The sequence below is a fragment of the Spea bombifrons genome, chromosome 1 (genome assembly GCF_027358695.1).
Source record: "Spea bombifrons isolate aSpeBom1 chromosome 1, aSpeBom1.2.pri, whole genome shotgun sequence".
Taxonomy (NCBI): domain Eukaryota; kingdom Metazoa; phylum Chordata; class Amphibia; order Anura; family Pelobatidae; genus Spea; species Spea bombifrons.
Window position 1 is genome coordinate 92,205,488 of NC_071087.1, and position 24,855 is coordinate 92,230,342.

A 24,855-nucleotide genomic window follows, 5' to 3' on the forward strand; every position below is an offset into this window, starting at 1 on the left:
CAGGACTTTGCAGGGATAATGTATGCTCCTTAAACTAGTCACACATCTTCTGACTTTAATCAGGACTTGTGCCTGAAAAACCTTAGGATGGGAATCTATGTTTAACACTTTAACAATGTACCACCTTTCTGTGGAATTATCATGCTGTGGGCCTCCAAAATCTCATACTGGCCTCCAAAATCTCATACTGGCCTCCAAAATCTCATACTGGCAGTCACACATTACACTTATACTTGTTATAAGCGTTTTTACGTATTTTAACCTAACGGTGGATGAACACTGATATGTATAGATAGAATAAGATTAAATATAGTTTGCTCTGCCACATCATATTTTAATGGCTGGTCTTGAACTGAACCTATAATCTGTATTAACCCTCAACAAGTAACCTTTTGGAAACATTGGATAAAGTGGGTCTATTACTTTAAAATTAATGTACTCCTGCACTTTCCAAGTATTCCTACAATCATTTTTTTTGTTTTGTTTTTTTTTTTAAATCTTTGCTTCTCTTTCATTGACAATACAGAGTTGTCTTTTCCGCCCTTAAAGGGGTTCTGTCATGTTAAAATAAGCTCCATAGCCACCCCTGCCTTTTAAAAAATATCTGGAAGTTAGTTCCTTAATTTAGACTTACATTTGAATGTAATCGGCATTAATTACTTGAAATATCTCCTGTATGTATTTTTACTGAAACGATATGAAATCCTTAAGATGGGCAAAGTAAATCTGAGGGTAGTGCCAGTCGTACATGATGTCAGTTTGTTATTATCTCAGTTGTTTTTTCCTGAAGGCATATAAGCCTACATTACTGCATTCCAGATGAATTAGACTTTTTTTCTGTTCTCATTTCTATAATCTTATGCAGGTGGACAAACACACTGTGATGATCCAAATTAATTTTTAATGAGACGACATAAATCTGTCCAGGGGATCATGCATAACAGTTGTTAGTTGTTCTAGTCGAAGTGGGTCTATTTATGAATGCTTACTATATTTAATAATTCATTTGTACTTGTTACACTAGAAGTGGTTGTACAGACTAATTATACACATTTTAATTGTTTTTGAAACAGTATGGGCCATGAAAAGGCCTTTTTTGTATATTGGTAAAGTTACTTTGAAGTTTTTAATATTGCTTTATAAACATTGAGTAAGACAGTAAATAGCCTTACATTTTAGCCAGTGAACACCATTCAGAAAACACCTATCTACGGCATAAATATTGTGGATTCCTTCATATATTGCTATGTTGCTGTGTCAAAGTACCCCTAGTTTGGAGAGTCCTATCTAATTTTTTCATGCCTATATTGTTTACCAAGGGGCTGAATCAGTGGGACTCTCATGCGATTTAAAGCCAAACTATATTAATCTTGAGCTACCCATCTGTCTTTTGTTCTGCCCGTTCCTACATTATTATTATTATTATCTTTTATTTATATAGCACCAACGATCTACGCAGCCAACATGTGTGCTATTTGAACAGGCTAGGAACATGTTACCTTTTTCTGTTAATGTAGGGCATTGCCAAATATCAGTTGAACATTCTCTGGACATGGTAGGAATCCATAACTGTAATTTAAATCATCTTCCCAAATTTAAACCCATTTTAGAACAAATACTTTTTTTTAACTGATCAGCTGTTGCTGAATAACAACTCCCACGTTGAGTCGCCAGCCTGTGGTGTGATGAGAGTTGTGAGAATTGCTTGGCGAAAGCTGTATTACTGGCAGCAATGTGGCTGTAAACCCTGAAACTGTTTTATTTAGTGTCTAATAAATGGAAAATGCACACCGGTATACATCGTTATACCGAACTAATATGGTATTCCCCTTGCAGGCACTTTGTGGACCAGCAAACTGTTTATACAGTAAATCAACAGGATTCAATTTCCTCTTGATTATGACAGAAATTGAAGCATGTAAACTTCATACCGCGATGAGAACTTTTAATAATATTTAATTAGCTTTCCGTTTTGATCTGAAGAGACTAATGCTAATCTGTTTGTCCTAGACCTTGTAACATTTTAAAACCTTATCAAGCAATTATTCTCCAGTGGCGTTTAAAACAGTGCTAGCTTTTCTCATTATCTAGACTTGAAATATTTTTATGGATGCGCAAATCTATATTGAATCTTTGTTTTCCCTTTGAATTAAAATACTCTGGAATCCACGTTTAAGCACACATTATCTTTATTTTTAAATGCAAGGTTTCTCTGTGATTCTTGATTATAACAAAAAACACTTTGGTAAGTAAAGCAAAGTAGGATTTTCTAATAATAATAAAAAAAATGTGGTTACTAAATCATAAGAATAATCAGTTGACCATAAAAGAGTCTATATGCAGTATTAAAAGAATAGAAAAAGTTATTGCCCCCCCCCCCAATTGCCACTTTAATGGTTAATGTTGTGGCCATCCTTGGACCTCATTATTAGTATGCTCAATATTTGCGGGGCGTCTATGCCACAACATCAAACTAACATCTCACCTCCCTGGTTGGACTCGCCTGACTTCTGCACGTTTATACTACCAAACCACTTGGTTTTCTCTAGGGCTGCAACTAACGATTATTTTAATAATCGATTAGTTGGCCGATTATTTTGTCGATTAATCGATTAATCGGATAAAAAAATACATTATTTTAAATTGAAGAAAAATTGCAATAAAAAACGTACAATTTACACTTTCATCTCTTTATTGCAATGGCCTCTCTCTATTCACCTTCTTATTTTACTGACATAATAATAAAAGCTACAAGAACCCAAACACGGTGTTTCTCAAACTAGGTTTTAATACAAAGTTATTATTAAATATTAATTCATATGTTAACTATTTTTCATATTTAATAAAAACTGAGAAAAAAGCCTTGTTTAAATTTTTTTATTTACCAAACTGCCCCCAGTTATGCACATCTGACCCCCAGCTTGCCACTCTGCCCCATATATGCCTTATACCTCTTATATGCCAGATTCCACTATGCCCCCTGATATGCCACTGTGCCCCTGATATGCCTTATACTCCTTATATGCCAGTGATATGCAACTGAGCCCCCTGATATACCTTTTACCCCCAGATTTGTTTTATGCCCCCCTGATATGCCTAATATCGATGTCTTATACCCCCTATATGCCACTGAGCCCCCTGATATACCTTTTACCCCCAGATATGTTTATGCCCCCCTGATATGCCTAATATCCATATGCCTTATACCCCCTATATGCCCTAAAAATTCATAATACCCCCCATACACCACTATAACTCACCCATACACCACTCTGGCTCCTCCCCCTCCCATACACCACTCTGGGTCCTCCCCTCCCATACACCACTCTGGCTCCTCCCCTCCCATACACCACTCTGGCTCCTCCCCCTCCCAAACACCACTCTGGCTCCTCCCCCTGTCATACTCCACTCTGCCTCCTCCCCCCTCCCATACACCACTCTGCCTCCTCCCCCTCCCATATACCACTCTGCCTCCTCCCCTCCCATACATCACTTTGGCTCCTCCCCCTCCCATACTCCACTCTGCCTCCTCCCATACACCACTCTGGCTCCTCCCCCTCCCATACTCTATTCTGGCTCCTCCCATACTCCACTCTGCCTCCTCCCATACATCACGTTGGCTCCTCCCCCTCCCATACATCACTTTGCCTCCTCCCCCCTCCCATACTCCACTCTGCCTCCTGTGAACCTCCGTTTCTGACAAGACACAAGGGAGCCGGGTAGAGAGGCAGAGTGGCGTATGAGAGGGGGAGGAGCCAGAGTGGTGTATTGGAGGGTGGCTCCCATACACCCCTCTGACTCCTCCCCCCTCCCATACACCGCTCTGCCTCTCTACCCGGCTCCGTTACTGAAGGCACTTTCACTGCAGCTTCATAGAAGCCACAGTGTAAGTGAAGGGCAGTAACGGAGTCTGTCTGTGCGATGCAGACCCTCACCGGCTATCAGAGAGGATGATTCTCTGTCAGCCGGTGGGGGTTTGCATCGCACAGACAGACTCCGTTACTCACCTTCACTTACACTGAGGCTTCTATGAAGCTGCAGGGAAAGTGCCTGTCAGTAACGGTGCCGGGTAGAGAGGCAGAGTGATGTATGGGAGGGGGAGAGAGACGGAAGTGAGAGACCGGATGACAGTGAGGGGAATCCAGGTCCCCTGCAGCGTTGCGGGGGATCTGGATTCCGGTGTTATAATCCGATCTCTGTTGAGGTCGGATTATATAAGGAGAGGAGTTTTTCAGAGCATTTGCTCTGAAAAAAACCTCTTTTTATAATCGATAAAAATCGATCCGATTAATCGATGATGAAATTCGTTGACAACGATTTTCATTATCGATTATTATCGATTTTATCGATTAGTTGTTTCAGCCCTAGTTTTCTCCCTTTCAATGTTATGCCTATTGACGTCTTACAGTCTAATGACACATGGTTTTAATCCACAAAATACTGTTGGTAGGATTATCTTAATTTTCTGTCAATGAGTAAGGGTTTGGCAGCAGCTTCAAGCCGTTTTGGGGCTACATATAGTAAATGGGATGCTTGCATTTTTTTGTTTTTATTCACGAGTAAATCTGACAAGTTCAAACGATAAGCGGTACCACAGCCACGTTGATCTTTATATATAAATTTAATCTCTCTTTTTTTTATTCTACAGAGAACATCAGGACAGCAGCAGGAGATAAACAACCTTGTGCAAAGAAAGATAGCTGTCGATGAAGAAAATACGCTTCTCAAGAAGGAGTTGAATGACCTCCAAGAAATATTAAAAGATAAAAGTCAGGAACTTAAGGTACATTGTCTTGTACATATTTTTGTACAGCTGTCATGCTGTGAAGTACTGTGCTTCGAGCCGTGCCATGAAGTGTGTCACAGAATGGGACATATGTTACGGAGAAATAGCCCGAGGCCTAGTCTGCTTTGCAGCTCTTTCTCAAGACAGTGAGCGCCAAGTAAGATGTCTTTAAAGCTTAAAATCTGAGGCGAAGAACTTCTCAGATAAATAGTTAATGATAGATATGAAGCGAGCGAAAGTAGTGTGACTATGTGGCTTCTTTTAATTACACACTGATGGGACTGGGATTATTAATTGATAAAGCCGAGGTCTGGAGCGATGTGTCTGCGTGGGTCTCAAAAATAGCTGGGGACATCATCAAAGGCAACTTGATCAATTAAAGGATTCCTTCGCAAATGCGCGCTCATCAGAACTGTCAAGACGTTAAAAAGAAAGGGGGAGAAAAAAACATTCTTTTCCACCTGAACGCCTGATGGCCGGTTTTATCCGAGAGCATCATGTAAACGTGATGGCCATTATCACTCGGACAGGAATTTTCTGTTAATTGTGTACAGTAATTATTATGCAAATGTAAAGTTTTTTTTTTTTAATAAACAGAGCTTTAAAGAGAATGCGAAAAAGAACGAGGAGCAGGGAGAAGTCATTTTAAGAAATATCGAGCGGGAAAAGGAGGATTTGAGCAAAAGATTTGATGAACTGCTGAATGACCTGGATAGGACAAGGAAACAGGAAGTACAGTGGAGAGGAGAAAAATCTGCCGTTGATGCCAAAATAAAGGTACAGAGAACAAGCCCTGCCTTCCCTCACATGATTTTCCAAACTCCATTCTGCCGTGCACTTATGCCTCTCATTATTTGCTGTGATAACAACTTATGTATTCAAACACGCCAGTGGGGACCAGCATTCATTTAAATTCCTACACTTAAAACCCACAGCTCTTTAAAAATTGATGCCCCAAAGCAGGAAACTGACATCAAATAGCCATCCTAAAGTCTGATCATTAAACAGTGTAACAGACTTCTCCCTCACATGAAAACCTAAAGAATATGTTAAAGTGTGATTGCACCAATATAAACATGTGTTTAATATTTTGGATACAATTTAAAAGTTTAGATTATTTTTTTCCAAATTGGCTCATCTAGTTGATTTTTCATAGACTTTTTTCCCCCCAAAACAAAATAATTTGACCACATCAGCCATATTTTCCCAAGACACACGTATGGTTCACATGTTACAGATTCCCTTCTGTGACCACATATGTTTGCCACACTTGTGGTTTAATGTAGACAGACTTGCTCTCGAGATTTGGTGAAGTGTGTGTATGTATGTGTATGTGTATGTGTATATATATATATATATAATATATACTGCATTAGCTTGATTATAGGCTGCAAACTAAAAGTTTGGTGGCATTTTAAAGAAAAAATTTTTAAAGAACAAATACACATTAGTGGAATGGTAAAACAGTATTTTACAGGAATACATGTATTGTAACATTTTTGGTATCTATTATGCAGTTAGTCAGTGTGTGTGTGTGTGTGTGTGTGTGTGTGTATATATATATATATATATATACACACAGTGGATATTAAAAGTCTACACACCCTGGGTTTCCACCTTTAACTAACCTATACCATGAACAATAACCTGGTTACATAAGTGTGCACACCCTCTTATAACTGGGGCTGTGGCTGTGTTCAGAATTAACCAATCACGTTCACGTATATGTTAAATAGAAGTTATTACACACCTGCCACCATTTACAGTGACTCTGATTAATCACAAATAAAGTTCAGCTGTTCTAGTAGGATTTACCTGACATTTGCTTAGTTGCATCTCAGAGCAAAAGCCATGGTCTGCAGAGAGCTTCCAAAGCATCAGAGGGATCTCATTGTTGAAAGATATCAGTCAGGAGAAGGGTACTAAATAATTTCCAAAGCATTAGATAGACCATGGAACCCAGTGAAGACAGTCATCATCAAGTGGAGACAATAAGGCACAACAGACACATTACCAAGAACTGGACATCCCTCCAAAATGTATTTTTACTTGTACTAGTACCCAGCCAAATTTCACCTTGTTTTCCCATCTCTTAACTTTCTGCACTGCCTTTTACAATGTTTTACTTTTATATGTAATACACATCCTTTATTTTTTTTTTAAAGAACAAAAAGAATCTTAAATCATAACCAGCGAAACTACCTTAAGTTGGTGACGTACGAGAAAGATGGAACATTCCATCAGTATTGTCATTTATTGACCCTTTTGAATGACAAAATATTTTTTTTTTGTTACTACAGGATCTGGAAGTTAATTTACAAGGGGCAAGATGGCAGATGGAGGATATGCACAACAAAATCAATTCGCTGTCGTCACAAGTTGCCATAAAACAGACAGAACTCACACAGAGAGAGGTAGAATCGACAAGGCTTCGGTAAGACGTGCACACTGTCGTATCTTCACTAATCATTTGCTTCAGACTGTCTACGGTCTCCCTCTGACTTGATGTCCTCATTGTTATTTGGTAAATATGTTGTTACATGGATGACGATGAGTACGTTTTAGCTGTATTCATACTAATACAGTCACAATATCACAAAAACTCTCTGTTCCACCTAGATACTTCTTTTAGTTTATTACAGCTAATTTTGTATGTATATATATATATATATATATATATATATATATATATATATATATATCAGCATTTAGGGCATTTTGACAGCTTTGAACTGATTACAATTACAGAAAATGCATAAATTGTATGTATGGCTTATAGGGATCAGTTAGAAGCAGTCTCCTTTCCGCAGATCTTAAAAAAGGGAAGTTCTCTGAGTCAGTTGCAGATCACATAGGGAAAAGGTCTAAAGAAATGCTGGAAGAGAGATTATGGTTTTAGGTATATAATCTCATACTTTTTAATATTCAATTTGCCTGCAGTATGATTGTAAGCCTGTTGTTCCCTTTACCTATTCCCAGCCCATAACATTCTTACCATCCATTCTTTGAGCGTTACTTTGACTAATAGCAAGTGCTTTTGCATGGCTACCTTTTCTTTCTAGAACGCTTTACAAAACGTCAGAGAATTAAACAAATCCTAAAGTTGTGGTGCTTTAGATTACACAACCCACTTAAGACGTTTTGTCATCGCGAGTTTTAAATATAGCATACACAGTATTTCCCAGACGTATTATTTGTGTGTTTTTTGCCTCTAATCCATCGCCGATATATGAAAAATCTGAATCTGTATATCTGTCAAAGGAGAATGACCTTGTGTTAATAAATATAGTAGTAAAAGTGCATATGTAGTACATAGTAGTTGCATCAAGTTCAACCCTTCTACCTAACCTTCCTACTCTTGATCCAAAAGAAGGCAAAAAAACCCTTATTAAGCTACTTGGAATTGATAAATTCTTTTTTGACTCCAAAAGGCAATTGGATTTCTCCTTGGATCAAGAAGCTCTAAAATATTAATTCTATTTATAGCCCTGTATGTCATGCCTTTCTAAAACAATATCCAGACCCCTTTTTGCAATAATGTATCTGATAACACCCCCTCCCTCGGCAGTGAATTCCATACCTTTATTGTCCTCACTGTAAAGAATCCCTTCCTTTGTCGTCTATGAAATCTCCGCTCTCCAAGTCTCAGAGGGTGACCTCTTGTTCTTTGTACATTTCTGTTAATAAACAGATCACTGGAGAGCGCTTTATATTGGCCCTGCATATATTTAAATAATGTTATCATATACCCTCTAAGACGCTGTTAAATCAGTGTATATAATTTTAACTTTTTCATACCTGATATCTTCCAATCCCCTTATTCATTTTGTAACCCTAATGTCCTTTTAAAGGACCGGTGCCCATATTCACCGGTGAGGCCTTACCATTGACCTGTAAAGAGGCAAGATGATATCCTCCTCCCGTGAATCAATACCTCTTTTTATGCATGCAGAGACCTTATTGGCCTTTGCAGCTGCTTGCTGGCATTGTGCACTGTTGTCAAGTCTGTTGTCTACCGTTAGTCCTAAATCCTTCAAACTGGTAGTTTTCCCCGGGGATATCCTATTCTTAGTATAGGTTGCAATTTTATTATTCATTACCATAATGCATAACTTTCCATTTATCTATGTACTTTGCATTTATCTATCAGGAAATTATTGTCTTGATAAATACACCATAGTAAATACAAATACCAGCTGAAAATACCAATATTTTGTACACCATGTCATCTGCCATGCTATATTGCGCTTTCAGCCTGAATTTAACCATTGTCACTGCTACCTCACTCTTCCTACATTAACCCCACTCTTTTATGACTATCCTACTTCTATATTACTATTTTTTCTAGGCAAACATCACTTTTATATCACCTGCTTCCTTCTTTCTTACTTCCTGTACTGAAAGTGTAGGGCACAGCCAAACAAAGGAGCGCATGCAAGCTGTAAATTACAAATACTTAAAGAGTTAAGATGCTGGTTAGTAGAATGCTTCTGTGCATTTCTTGCAGGAGTAAAGGCACTGTTCATGTCTTTATTTAGTCATCAACCATAACAACGTAAAGCTTTTACAACCTCATGTTAAAACTAGATCTTCCATAGTGCTAAGCATTTTCCAAATGCCTTTTGTGCAGATTTCCATTAAAGCGGCCTGATTTGACAGCTTTCCTGCGAGTAGATACAGTGCCCCGCTGTTTGGCTGCTCTTCTGCTTTGTAGAACGTAATGACTGCTCTCTGAGAAAGTTCACTTGCACAGCGAAGCAATGACTTGATCAACAGTATGAACGGCCTATAGTGGCTCAAGATCAAAAGCCAATGACTTTTACAACATATCTAAAGATCATTTCACATGAGGATCCAGTGCAAGAAATGTTTTTCTTCCTTACAATTCCCTCGTAAGCAGCCCTCGCTTGACTATATATAGCATACCGTTTTATTTTTTTTTGTTTCAGTGCTTTTACTGCAAATTATGACATTGTAAATTTTTCTTTACAATATTCGTCTTGTAAATACTGGTGAGTTTTCTATACATATGGATGTGATATCTGTGAATGCCCAGTTTATAAAGAACATTAGATGGAATGGTGGTGTGTGTGTAATATATATATATATATATATATATATATATATATATATATATATATATATATATATATATATGTGTGCGTGTGTATGTAGATATAAAAATTCTGGTGCTTAGTTTGAAAAGTGGTCTAATCATCATACAGTAGCAAGCGATGCCATATTCCCTCTGATTAGACTATTCCATTGATTGCCATGGTGTTAAAGAATCACTTTTTTGTACATAACCACACTTGTTCTGAAAGTGTCTAATAGTAATGTTAAGTTCTGGTATCCATAGTTATTGCCTAAGGCTGAGTAGGGGTTAACTTATGGTTGTGCCCAGAGGAGTCACCTTTCCGCATTGGCAGCTCGTGAAAGTACTTTAAACCTTGGACGATCTTGCCTCTTATTTACTTTGACAAGTTGTACTTTTAAGCTAGGTCCACCATGGAACTCTAGAGAACGCATGCCACGTCTGCTCTATGAATACTCTCGTCTGAGTATATGCTATGCGCATTTGAACATTTGCATCTAACTGGTCTTATGTTTAAGGTGAATTATTTGGGTCCTAAATATCAGCGTTAACTCACCCTCATTGGAAAATACCTAGATGTTTTCCCCATGCCAAATTTGAGATCTACCTTTGCTTAGGAATACCAATTATGCATCTGTGTGTGTATGTATGTATGTATGTATAATATATATATATATATATATATATATATATACACACACACACACACACGCAATGACCTCCCTGTTCCTTTTATTCATTTATCAGCAGCAGAGGTACCAACATCCAGGACATATCCATTTGGCTCTAATGGTATTTAATGATTTCGCAGATACGGTTCCCCACTGAGTATTGACGTTTGGTGACATTTTTTGCAGGTCAATGGAGCTTTAAAAAAAGGAAGAGTAGAAAGCACACTCTAAATTAATGTGTCAGAAGGCCTCCTTTACTAACCTTTATTGAGAGAAGTTGTCTCTTAAGTAAAAGCACTTTCGGTGACATCATGTAAAGATTCAATATTTGTATCACTGTATGTGAGTATAACCAACAGGCAAAGAATTAAATCACAATGGTCGCTTGGGAGGACCTGGAAACCATAAAATACATTTATAATAATAATAATATCCTTTTCTGTTTAACATTTCTGTGTTTGATAACCTGATTATTTATTTCCCTTTTATTACATACTTTGCCTAGGCATTGTACACAGCCCCTAATGTGTATATATTTAACATGTTTTATGCATGATAGCAAATATACACACACGCCAAAGTCTTACCAGGTAAACAGTGACTGCACCGACTGGGACACCTCATGTAAATAGTTTGAGGGTAGTCTTGGAGTACTTATACTCTGTAGTTAATTATATTATATATTCATAGAATATATACACACACAGTATATATAACACACTTTTTACTGTAGTCACTGCTGCATATTTTTGAACATGCGTCGAAGAGAGCAGAATTTGCAACATATTTATAACAGGACTAATTCCATATGCTACTTGCTCCTAGACACCTATTTAAATGTGTATCTAATAATTTTTGCAGCAAACGCTATGTGTCCTTTCGCATTGGAAAGAAAATACTTAAGGCTATAAGAAAGAAAGCTAGTTGTTTGGGAGAACATCTGCGTTTTCACATCTTCAACACAAAACTTAACAGGATGGGAGCAGCACATGTTTAACAATACCTTATTGTATCTGTTCCTGGCTGCGTTGTCTGCAGTCAAGAATAGAAACAGTGGAGTTAAAACTGAATGAATATATTATTTCTGGTGCTAAATATAAGGCTTTCCTCAAACATAGACTGTGTTTGATAGTATGCCTTAAAGCAATTGAATGGGATTTAAACATCACAACAAAAATCCACATTTTCTTTTAAATCTTGCATATGACTTTTTAGTCTCAATTATGTTTTTTTGTTAGAAAAGAAAAACCCGATTATGTGAGCCTAGAATTCTAGCACAACCAAACAGTGATAGCCTCTATAGAAGCAGAGAACATACAAAGTATTATGGTAACTTGACCAATTTCTGTCCAGACGCAATGAAGGGAGTTAAGATCTGCTGCTGCTGTTACCCCTCTGAGCACTCGCCACCTGCTGGCACACACAGAATGGGAAAAACAAGATATAGGGTAGAGGACTGCATTGGGATGTGGGTCCCACGGGAAAAAAACTTGCGGGTGGTCTTCCTGGTGTTGCAGGCAGTCACACACTGTACCCGTGGGTCTTGGTAATCCTGCAGTCCCGCAAGGCTGCCTTCGTGTTCCTCCCTCACAGCGTCTCTTCTCTTGCTCCGCCCAGGAACACAGCGGAGTCACGTGATGTGACGTCCCTTCCTGTGACTCTGTTGTGTTCCTGGGCAGAAAAAGAGAAGAGACGCTGTGAGGGAGCAAAACGAAGGCAACCTTGCGGGACTGCGCGGGGAAATCTGCAGTTCAGGTAAGGAGGTGAGCGTGATTGGCCACATATGTGGCGGGAGCCGGCGGGATTGGCCACATATGTGGCGGGAGCGGGCGGGATTGGCCACATATGTGGTGGGAGCAGGCGGGATTGACCACATATGTGGCGGGAACGGGCGGGATTGGACACACATTGCGGGAGCGGGAAAAAAATCAGCGGGAGCAGGATTAAAAAAGCAGTCCTGCTCAGGGCTCTTATATAGAGCCTGTTCTCCATTTGCCATGGTGGCCTAGTAACCCAGGGTTTGTCAAGCCCTGACATAATGCACCAATATACTCTTTCTTTAGTTTATTACCCTTAATTCCACTATTTTTATTAATTATTCAAGGACAATGAGACTTTGGTGAAATTTCCCCGATTTAACGGTTTACTCACGCAAAGCTTATCAGAAGCTCATTGGGGTTGGACTTTTATTACGTATAGTGAAGTCAGAAGCTAAAACACAATTATCCTGCAAACTCTTCTTTCAGTAAATAAACCCCATTGTGTGCTAATTAGGTTTTGCCATAAAGTTTTGTATGGGCCTTCCTTAATTCTCTTTCCAGTTTGATTTGCATGTGATTATGTGATGCATTCTGTAGCCAGACTTCGGACACTAAGGGCTGTAATAGCTTAACTTGACAACAGAATCCCTCAGTGTGAAGCCAGAGTATTGACAATACGTGGCTAATATAAAAATGTTTGACGCCATTTGTGACATCAGTATTTACATTACAATGTTCTGACCTCCGAGAGGATTCGTTTGCGGGAACTAGCTTCTCAAATAGAGGATCATTAGTAGATGAGTATCTACATGAAACATAAAAAATTAATGATAAAGTTACTGTTTATGCAAATGTTTGCGACAGCTATCGCATAAATTTCCCTTACAACCATAGAACATTAGCAAAGGATATATAGGTATGGTGTATGAGAGATCCTCATTAGTGGATGGAGGTTTAACCTAGTAGCCTGTATCTATATTATAATATTTAAATGATATTCCAGCAGAGGGGTAGATGTCTGTAATAAGTATTACCTTGTAGGGATAATGCAGAGATTGGTTTAAATTTTTAAAGTAGCTATGAACAGGGCAGATATGTAGGTTTCTGGGATATTAGGAATAAGTATAATTGATACAAAGAAAATACTCACAACAGTCTGCAACTGTAGCTTCTTGATATATTGTGTTTGTGTTTGCCCATATGTCCATATATTGTCTGTTTCATTGAATACATTTTTATTTCTTTATGTTTCAGTAAAGAAAATGTATTGTAATTAGCATCCCTAGTTAAAAGGGGTATATGTGATGCCTACAAAATCAGTCTTATTAATAATACCAATACTATAATAAAATGACTTTACAAAATAGCAGTTGGTTTTGTAGTAAAAGGCGTAACGTAGGTATGGTATCTCCTCTTACTAGTTTGTCCCACATGGTTTCTTGTTTTGTCTGGCACAGGAAGGAGTTGCAGGAATTGCAGAATCTGTACAAGCAAAGCAATGAACATGCAGCACAGCAGGCTGAGCTCATCCAACAGCTCCAAGCGCTCAATGTGGATACCCAGAAAGTGCTGAGAAGTCAGGAAGATGCCCACACCTCCGAAACAATCTCGTACCAGAAAGTACGTACTGCCAATAAATCTTACGCGATGGAAACACCATTACTGAAATCTTTTCTCTTGTAATTCTCCTAATTGTAAGGATTTTTGGCATAGCTCATATGCTGTAAACAAATATGATATCGGCTCCGGGAGAACACCAGGCCCGGGCTGACAATTGCACACACTAGTCAGATGCCCAGTGCCCACTTACACCTCCAAGTGCCTATGGGATTACATGCAGGGGTTTGCTGCAAAAATGTAAGCATGTGGCCATGTGAATCCAGATGGTGGCCCCATGCATATCGTATTAATGGCCGCTGTTCTTATAGTTCTAGGGCTAATTTTAATCCATAATCTGTTCCTCTAGGGAACACCTAAGAAATCGCTGGAGGCCACATCAGACAGTTGACTGAGAATTTATGGTGTCGTAACATTCGAACACCTCCGTAGCTTATACTCATTAAGGCCAAAAGTTAGGTCAAAGTATTTCTTTTGTTGTGGTGGACAAACTTCCCTTCTGGTACAGTCCATAAACGCCACTGCATTACTAACGCAGCCATGCTTTGTAAGGTAAAAGGCCTTCCAAGTTAAATGTTTGTCTTAAAAGTGTCAATTCATTTTGACAAAACATAAGCAACAAATTGTTTTAACACATAAACATCCTCTCTACTAGCGTCATGTATTAAAAAAGTGTTTTGAAGCAAATTCTGAATATAACCCCATAGTGTCACATGAGTATTGGCTAGAATAGAGCACTGAAACGGAAAATGCCATTTTGGCAAATGGGTGGCCAATAGGTTGTTGTAATCCATGCATAGGCTGGAATTGATGGCAGAGAAGAACAATTTGGCCCGTCTAATCTGCCAGTTTCTTCCTGATGTAAAAACCTTAATCAATCCTTGGTCTCTTCTTAGATTCAGGATAGACCTTAAATTCCTCGGCTGCGTTAGCCTTTACCACTTATTTTGGTAGACTGTTCCATATACCTACCATCATACCAGTAATTTTTAAAACTTCCTTACACTTATATTTCCACAAAGACTAAAGAGCCATGTGTTATTGATCCCTGTTTTTGACCTGACCCATTGAGAGCAAGTATAAAGGATTATTTTTACTTTTCTGGTTAAAGTACTTTTCTGATATCATGCAATACATAACGTATTGAATAGATTTCAACATAGGGGACAATATTTTCAGTTATTCCTGCTTACAAGTATCTTATGAGGAGACGCTTCATCTGGAATAGTTATTAAATATCTGGGTATAGGTCTTCCTTTATTTATTGTTATCTTTCTAACAGCTTTACAATGACTTGAATGCATGTTACGACGCATTGAAGTCCAACGAGACTCAGCTCCGGCAAAATAATATAGCTCTCAAAGAACAGCTACATCAGAAGGAAGAACAGATTAGCCAACTGCAAGGGAAGCTGCGAGAGGCCCTCAGCACATTACCCAGGCCACCTCAAGAACCTCAGGTACAGCATTAGGAACAGTAATGTATTTATATTTCATGAGTGGTTCACCAAGCCAGCATTATTATTAGACGTGTGTTCCGTTTTTTCCTATAGTGGATATTGACATTTTGTTTTAACCTTTTGACTGCATAAAGCTACAAACTGCACACGTACCAGTAATAGATTGCTGTGTGCAATACAAACAGAGGCCCGTTAGGCATTTCGCCTTGCTCCTGGTACAATTCAGAATTGGCTTCCCTTTTCTGGGTTACCTAAACAAGCAGATTTTGTAGAGTTTAGATCTTTTTTTTCTATCCATGGTAACAATGAGGCATTCATTTACTCCCTGGAAAATGTTGGTAGCGTTAGAGGAAACCAGTAGTTGCAAACTCGATTGTTACCTCTTAAACTGCTCCATGGTTCTGTAACATGAAAGGAGAAGAATACCCATGGTGTCTGTGGAGCTGTGAGTTCTATGAGATCAGATTCCTGGTAGCTTTAGGAGTAGAAAGGGTACGAGTTCAGGGTAGAGGTTCAGTTACTCGGCTACCTCGGCTAGCGTTTTTCTGCTTTAAAAACTAACATTATCGAAGCTGAACTTTTTGTGAGATGTCTGCTTTAAGAGGTTGGTCGGATGGAAGTGAATTAAGAGTACAGTACCATATTACTGTAGAAGATAGACCAGTGCTATGATTCCTATTAAAAACAACAACAACAAAAAAAAAAGTATACTAAGGTGTCTACACTTAAAGAGAGGCAGGATAGTGATTAAACTTCTAAAAGAGAACTAAGGATTTTTAGGCATGTCATTGATCTGTTTTAATTTTGTCCACATTTTTTTTCTCCTTTTTAATATGCCTAAATAAAGCCACCTGTTAAAATAGGATTTGGTATCAAGAGATGTGGATGGGAATTACAGTGCTCACAGAGGAATTTCAGAGATGTATTTGTCTTGTTTGTTTGCTTCCTGGCGATGCCAACAACCTAGATCCGGAGGCCTTTTGCAGTGGCAGTGCCAGAAGAACGGCATAAATTGGGATTAAAAAGAGAACAAAGATCGAGACTTGCTTTACGCAGTGCAAATACAGCTGCGCTCCTACCTGGCTTCTGCAAATCGCAGAACCCAGGAGCTCTGCAAAGAATGTCAGCCAGGATTACCATGCCGCCTCTCAGCACACTTCTGAGTGATCAAACCAATGCACCGCGAGACATTAACAGGTCTAGCAGTTTATTGCTTTAGTCCTATCATATAATCAATCATTTTTTGGCACTAAATAATTTATATATATATATATTCCAAAACACTCCTTAGTCCAAACATGTGCCTTTTTCCTCAAGAAGCGCATATAAGTGTTACACAAATCAAAATGTGTGATAACAGATGTTTTCAGCATTCGCTTTTTCAGTACACAGGGAAAAACAGTTGTAGGCTACTCCATTTTTACTGCTTTAACTCCTGGGGGAGATGATCCTCCTGCGTGTGGGTGAAATGAAATCCCTTTATTAATTGTAATGGTGACAAGGCTACTTGTTTATTAAGCTGCTGTACAGCTTGTCTGTCTTGAGCTATGTCTTGAACCTCATCTTGAACTGTCTGTGGTATCCTGTCATCGCAAGCTTGATTTGTCCTTCCAGTGGTGTCTACTCTGTAGCCCATACCTGTACAATCCTAGGGTATGACTTTTATATAATTTAGTATGTTCCTCTTCTCTATAAAAATAATAAACATGTGCATAAGATTAAGGGCATTCCACAGGCTTGGCTAAGACTGTGTATAGCTTGTGTATATGCAGGTGAGAGGAGTTTTGTTAACAGGTCCTTTGATTAATCTCCTCGCTGGTCTTTCCAGTCCTATTTTTTTTTTTCTTGCCATTTTTGGTTGTCTCTGGTTGTACTGGATTAAAGTACCGTTGCCGATTGCTGCATGTCCATTGACTTTTCTCTCACCTGGTGTTATCATTTTACAGTCTTTCAACCAGGTATATCTGCGCTTGGCAGCAGAATACACACTAGATATATAGAATATATACAAATGTATACAAAATTAAAAGATACATTTTCCAAAAATTACTTCAGCAAAGCCAAAAAAAAAATAAAGAAACACACATACACTACCCCTCTCTATCCCTCCACCATGAACTTCCCACCAAACGGCGGACCTATCACTAACCTTCACCGAGCCCGCTAAACACTTACCTCAAGGCTGTTCCTTAATCCTTTCCCTCCAGCTTACCCTAATGCAAATACAAAACCATGAAAAAAAGGAAAAAACCCAGACTTCATAATCAACCAAATAGGGCTGCAACAACTAATCGATAAAATCGATAATAATCGATAATGAAATTCGTTGGCAACGAATTTCATTATCGATTAGTTGAATCGATTATTATCGATTATAAAATGAGGGTATTTTCAGAGCAAACGCTCTGAAAAATCCCCCTCATTATATAATCCGTTTAGTCTGACTCACCGTCTCACAGCAGCAGCTCCTACTTACTCCCCCTCCCTGTAATCACTGTGACAACTGGCCCCGCCCCTTCCTTCTCCAGGCCAGAACCACATGGCTGTGACACTCATCTAACTGTAAGTATATGTATGTGTGTGTATATATATATATATATATATATATATAATGTGTGTATATGTGTATATATGTATGTAATATATATATATATATTTGGGCTACTGAAAGTTAGGGGAGGTGGGGGTTAATTTAGGGGCAGTTATGGTTAGTGGGGTGTTTAGGGTTAATTTAGGGGCAGTTATGTTAATTTAGGAGCAGCTGTGGTTAATGGGGTGTTTGGGGTTAATTTGAGGCAGTTGTGGTTAATGGTGTGTTTAGGGTTAATTTAGGGGATGCTGTGGTTGATGGGGTCTTTAGGGTTAATTTAGGGGATGCTGTGGTTAAGGGGGTGTTAAGGGTTAATTTAGGGGCAGTTATGGTTAATGGGGAGTTTAGGGTTAATTTAGGGGAATCTAAATCCTGGGGGCAGTGAAGTGACATATCTGGGGGTATAAGGCATATACAGTATATAAGGCATATGTGGGGAGGGCAGTGTGGCATGTCTGGGGAGGACGGAGTGGTGTATCAGGGTGTATAAGGCATATCTGGGGGTAGAGTGGCATATCTGGGGGTAGAGAAGTGGCATGTCTGGGAGGCAGGGTGGCATGTCTGGGGAGGATGGAGTGGGGTATCAGGGGATATAAGGCGTATCAGGCACAGTGGCAGATGTGGGAGGCAGCGTGGAGTGGCAGATGTGGGAGGCAGCGTGGAGTGGCAGATGTGGGAGGCAGCGTGGCATATGTGGGAGGCATTGTGGAGTGGCAGATGTGGGAGGCAGCATGGCGTGGCATATGTGGGGAGGGCAGGGTGGCATGTCTGGGGAGGATGGAGTGGTGTTTCAGGGGGTATAAGGCGTATCAGGCACAGTGGCATGTGGGGGGTAGAGTGGAGTGGCAGATGTGGGAGGCAGCGTGGCGTGGCAGATGTGGGAGGCAGCGTGGAGTGGCATATGTGGGAGGCAGCGTGGAGTGGCATATGTGGGAGGCAGCGTGGAGTGGCATATGTGGGAGGCAGCGTGGAGTGGCAGATGTGGGAGGCAGCGTGGAGTGGCATATGTGGGAGGCAGCGTGGTGTGGTATATGTGGGAGGCAGCGTGGAGTGCTGTGGTAGGCAGCGTGGAGTGGCATATGTGGGGGGGCAGCATGGCATGTCTGGGAGGCAGCGTAGCAAGCCTGGGCTCAAATGTGCATATATTGGGGGGCTGGTTGGGAAATAAAGACAAGAAATGTATTATCAAAGTTTTTTTTTATTCTGCTGTTTGTATTTAACATCATTTGTTTATTAAATTAAATTATTTTAAATAAATGAAAAATTTACATTCATTTTTTTTTGTCCGATTAATCGATTAATCGAAAAAATAATCGGCCAACTAATCGATTATTAAAATAATCGTTAGTTGCAACCCTACAACCAAAACTTCTACCTACACATCTAGCCACCGGCAACCCCCCAGGCTTCCTCTGCACCTATTTCACAAACAATCTCCCATGGAACATGCGCACACATCAGTCTACATCCAAAACTTCTTTCTTAATTACATACATATTCCTAACATCCCACAATGCTTCTTTTACACAACTAATAACCATCCAAAACACACTCCTTTTCCCTTTTATCTAACTCACATAGACCAAAAAAAAGTCCTCATACGTAAAACTCATAACAACCCACCACATCTTATTCCGTACTTGCTTTGCATTCCCACGTTTCCAAAAAACATGACACGCTTTTCACATCCCCACAAGGTCTCACATGCTGAGACTCCCTAGTTGGCAGACATCCACTTATAGCCAACCAAACAACATCCTTTGCGTCCATCAAGTGCTCATTCTCTTTCTGCAGTTTATCACTCTTTCATGAAGGAAGAATGTATGTACAAATGTTGACCATTATTTATTACATATTTATTTATTATGACTTTTTTTTAATGTATTTTAACTCGCTGACTATAATAGAGAAGGAAGCCAAAAATGACACTTGATCTCTCTAGATAAACTTGGAATTTTTTCAAGATATTACATAAAACTTTTATTTGGAAATGTATTCTCTTTTGAATATAACTTTTACCAGTGTGATTAATAAATATTTAATTGTGTTTACTGAACAAATGCAGCCAGTGTCTAGCTGTCTTGTTTCTTAAGTTTGTACAAGTACCTGCTGACATCAAAGACTGGTTTAGTAGGGAAGGCATCCACGGAAGCAGTGTAATTAACTTGAATTGAATATATTTTTATTTGTAATAGAAGATCTGACAGGTGTACGCTTTCAGCTGATTTATAATTCTCTTGCAACTGGTACAGCAGTCTTTTTTAAATTCTTCTCTGTAATTCGTGGCAGGAATCGTCTCGGCAAAAAATTGCTGCTGAAATGTTCAAAGAGTTGATCAGTAGGGAGCACTGGGAACCACAACGTAAAAAAATATGTTCAAGGCATGCGCGTTTGGGACCCCACAACAAGTGCTGCGGACTAAACCTTTTAGACTTTCACCTCTAGATCTTTATCAAAGTGTGCGATGGCATTGAGAATGGATTACAGCAAATGGAATTAAATATTTGTCAGGACATTGTAGAAAAAAAAGCCATCTAAAGATCAGTCGTTTTTATTTTACTATTAAAGGTAGCATTGCATGTATAAAAACGGAACTTTTTTAATTTCACAATATATACAGTCTGGTTTTAGGCAGATGTGTAAAAATTGCCGTAAAGTAAGAGTGAATAGACGTGTTAACAGTTTATTTGTATCGTTTAACAAAATGCAAAGCGAGTGAACAGAATAAATAGCAAAAACAAATCGATAAATACTATGGCAAGAAAAAGTAAGTGAACCCTTTGGAATTACCAGCATTTATGTATACATTTTTCTTAAAATAGATTGTTTTTCATTATTGTAACTTCGATGAAGATCATTTAATGTTGTGCTCATAAAAGTTTAAAAAGGCATTTGATCATTAGAAAACCTTTTCGCAATCTATATATTTATATACTGCACATTATCTATCTATCTATCTATCTATCTATCTATCTATCTATCTATCTATATATATATATATAATATATAATATATATATATATATATATATATATATATATATATATATATATATATATATATATAATTTACCTCTGTGAAGCTGCATATTGTGGCAAATCATGCAGTTACGATTTCCTGTCCTGAAATTGTCTCCGGTTTCTTTTTACAGAGCTGATACTAAAATGACGAAACGCGTGTCAGGCTTATGCTTTATGGAAAGAGATCTTGTCTCACCTTGCAGGGATTGCTTCACTTGATGGTTTGATGGAATCCCCTCAGAGTGTCGCAATTCATACTATTTAATGTGGTGATACAAATGGTTCATAAAATTCAGTAGCTTTAAGTTTGCTCTTGCCTTATCTTTTTATTGTTTTTTAATAGTGTAGTATTATTAAAAGTTAAGTTTTATCGTGAATAGTGTATCTCCCTTCCCCCTATTTTTTGGGGGGGGTTTTGTGTGTGATAGCAGGGAGATTCTGTTCTCATATTCCAAATTTGTGCCTTAGTTTTTTTAAAGCTGCCAGATTAAACAAAGAGTATAGAATAATGTTATAGTTCTGAATCATGCAGATAATGGGAGCAAGGCATTTTATTCATGTATGTGATCCTTTATTGCTAGAGGGGCTGTTTTACGACTTCTTATAAACTTGGGGTGCATGTAACTGCTTCTTTGACTAGTATTGGAAAGTTTTACTGGACTGTTTCACCCATCTTCTAACAAATCTATTTTCCATAAGGCATCTTTAGGCAATCAATATTACGTGGAAGCAGGTATTATAATATTTCTTTGATGCCTGGATTGTATTGAACATATCAGTGGATCATACTGTGTGAACATGGAGAGGGAATTGCAAGTTTAATAACTTAACCAGTTCTTGCGTTGCTCTTTAGCGATGCGTTTTGCACATGCCTTTAATGTTTCATGACTTTGTGTTTAATGTTATGAGACCTTCTTTTCTCTATAGTCTTCTACAATTGCAGTCTCTGTTTGTATTGTACAGTGTAATTCTGGAACATCAGCGCTTTATTGTCTCTTTTGACATGTGTTCGTAATACATGACACAACAGTAACATGGTCACAAATGTCATCCATGGGCATCCAAAAGCACTTAGTGTCATGGTGCCAATATTGTCTCTACATGGAAGCCCAATTATTGGAAGAACCGCGGAGGATGTTTGCAAAATAAATCTGCATCAACTTTTTCTCTCGGGCTAAAATGGCTATATGTATTTTTGGAAGAGACAAAGGTTAACAAGTCAAGTCATGATAGTGAATAATTACCGTATTTGCTCGATTATAAGACGACCCCCCAAATCTGAATATTAATTTAGGAAAAAAAGAAAAAGCCTGAATATAAGACGACCCTATAGGAAAAAAGTTTTACCAGTAAATGTTAATTCATCTAAACTATTTTTTGTAATAAAAACTATGATTGAGAAAAATATTTTGGTTTTATTTCCTTCTATTTTCCAACCTGCCCCCCAGTTGTGCACATCTGCCCCATAAATGTGTTATACCCCCTATATGCCACTGTGCCCCATGATATGCCTTTTAACCCTCTAAATGCCACTGTGCCCCATGATATGCCTTTTGACCCCCTATGTGCCACTCTGCCTCCAGAAATGCCTTATACCCCTATATGCCACTCTGGCATTTAGAGGGTTAAAAGGCATATTATGGGGAAGAGTGTCATATAGAGGGTTAAAAAGGCATTTCTGGAGGCAGAGTGGTATTAAGGGGGTTAAAAGGCATTTCACAGAGCACTCTGCCTCCAGAAATGCCTTATGCCCCCCATTTAACACTCCCCCGCCCCCCCCAAACTTACCGGTGCTTCTGACTTCCCTGTCATGTAAAATTGAATAAATGCAAAAGCCAGCTCACCTCCCTATATATTCATCTGCACGGATCCGCACGGACTTGATGCGTGGAATGAACACCGGTGCGGGGAACTCTGATCTCTGACAGCTGGGGAAGGTCTGCGCGATGGACGCAGACAACCCCCGCTGCTAGCCACACCTCCTTCCTGCTGCAGCGGAAGTTGTCTACGCGAATCGCGTAGACATCTACACGCTGCCCCAGCTACACACCGGGGACTTGGAAGTACCGGTAAGTGGGGCGAGGGGGAGACAGGAGGATCCAGGTCCCCTGCAGCTGCGGGGGATCTGGATCTTAGTCGTCTCATAGTCAGACCTATTTGAAGTCTGATTATAAGACGACCCGATTATAAGACAAAGGGTATTTTTCTGAGCATTTGCTCTTATAATCGAGCAAATACGGTAAATTTGTCATTCTGTGTTACTTTTAACATTAAGTAAAACTGTCCCTCTGTCAGCTCTAGAAGGGAGGTTGAGGGACCTTTCCAAACGATGGAAGTACTGTGTAAATGTAAACAGCTTGGTTTTGAGATATATCATAAAGACATTAGCCCTCTGAGACTTTGTCAGTGATCCACACTAGCCATGGAGCCATGGTCATATCCATAAGGATTCATAAAATTCTCAGTTTTACTGGAACTCAACCACAAAGCCACTGACACCTGTTGACTTGAAAAGCGAATGCACCTTTTTGGGGGTTTTGGAGCTAACGATCACAAAAAAATGTTGTGTGCTGATTAAGGAAATACAGGATCATCTCCAATAGACACTGAGAATGTGAGGTTTTAATAAAAAAAACCCAATTTACTTTGTGTAGTGATGTCATTTATTGGCAGTCGATATTTTCCAGGGCTCCGTTCCATGCCTTCCCATTTTAATTTTGAACATGGACTATGTGACTTCATTTTACTTGCAGATCCAAGGAAACCATATCGAGCTACGTTTTATTGTTTAGATTGCTAAATATTAAAATGTTGAACGGCCTCTTTTGTAGATAGCTCGTATAAAGGCACCTATTTCGATATAAAGGCACAAATTTCTATAATACATATTCAAGGTAAGATAATTGAGTTACCAAGCATAGTATTTTTAAAAGCAGGAGCTTATAATTATGCATATTTTCCAGTAATGTCTATTTTATAATAATGCTACTATTGCGTACTAAGTGTTTCTTCAAAAGTACATTAAATTTAACCTTGGATGACATATAAAATGTTTATTGCTAGTATAACAGACATGTCTTATAGTGAGCAGTTTTTTTAACCTAGGAGTCAAAAGCACTTTTTACACTGCCAGTTTTCCTGAGGTCTTTGTGTAGGTTGGCTCGGGAGATCGAAGGTCAATGAAGCATCAGCCAGGCACTGTTTTGTCCCAAGCTGCTTGTGGTCACCTACTGCCTGTGGGTGGCTCTGAGGTCCGGTGTTGCATTACAGCCTGCACAGAACCTGGTAGCCAAAATTGCCCAAATGGAACATTCAGAGCAATGCCATTCTTTATGCCTGAGTTAGGCAGAAGCTGCCTGTCCTGTTCTGTTCTATTGTTTTGTGTTGCACTTTGCTTATCTTTAATGGCCTTCTATACAACGTCCTTGCAAATCTATCTCGTAGAAATATAACCATAGTAAATCTGATGTTTCCAAGTAATCAATACAGCCGAAAAGACGGGCGTGCGGTAGAATTATTAGTCTCTGTGAAATGTGCAGTCTTACTAAAAAGGTTGGGAGTCACTGCTCTAAATGTGCATGAGATCGATTATTGAGTTCAAACAGCCCACTGAGCTCTCTCCGCTGTTGAGGTCACAGATGCAAAGCAACCGTTACAAGAAAAAAGTTACAAGTCCATCTTTAGGAATAATAGCAAGCTGCTCCTATGTACGTACTTTTCATCCTTTGCTACGTTATCAGTAATTATAGTGGTGATTTGCTTTAGATATATGTCAGACTTGTCACCAGGTTAAAAAAAAAAAAAAAAAAAAACATTTAAAACATGCGAATATTACCAACAATTGTAATTTTTTTTTT

At 38.9% G+C, this 24,855-nt stretch overlaps 1 protein-coding gene across 1 annotated transcript in view; it reads left to right on the forward strand.

Annotated features, from left to right (window-relative positions):
- CNTLN (centlein) overlaps positions 1-24,855 on the forward strand; it is a 133,158-nt gene that overhangs the window by 22,428 nt on the left and 85,875 nt on the right. The window contains exons 5-9 of the mRNA XM_053465893.1: positions 4,649-4,783; positions 5,384-5,563; positions 7,087-7,220; positions 13,770-13,932; positions 15,212-15,388. Of these exons, the coding sequence (XP_053321868.1) occupies positions 4,649-4,783; positions 5,384-5,563; positions 7,087-7,220; positions 13,770-13,932; positions 15,212-15,388 (789 nt within the window). The remainder of the gene's footprint in view (positions 1-4,648; positions 4,784-5,383; positions 5,564-7,086; positions 7,221-13,769; positions 13,933-15,211; positions 15,389-24,855) is intronic.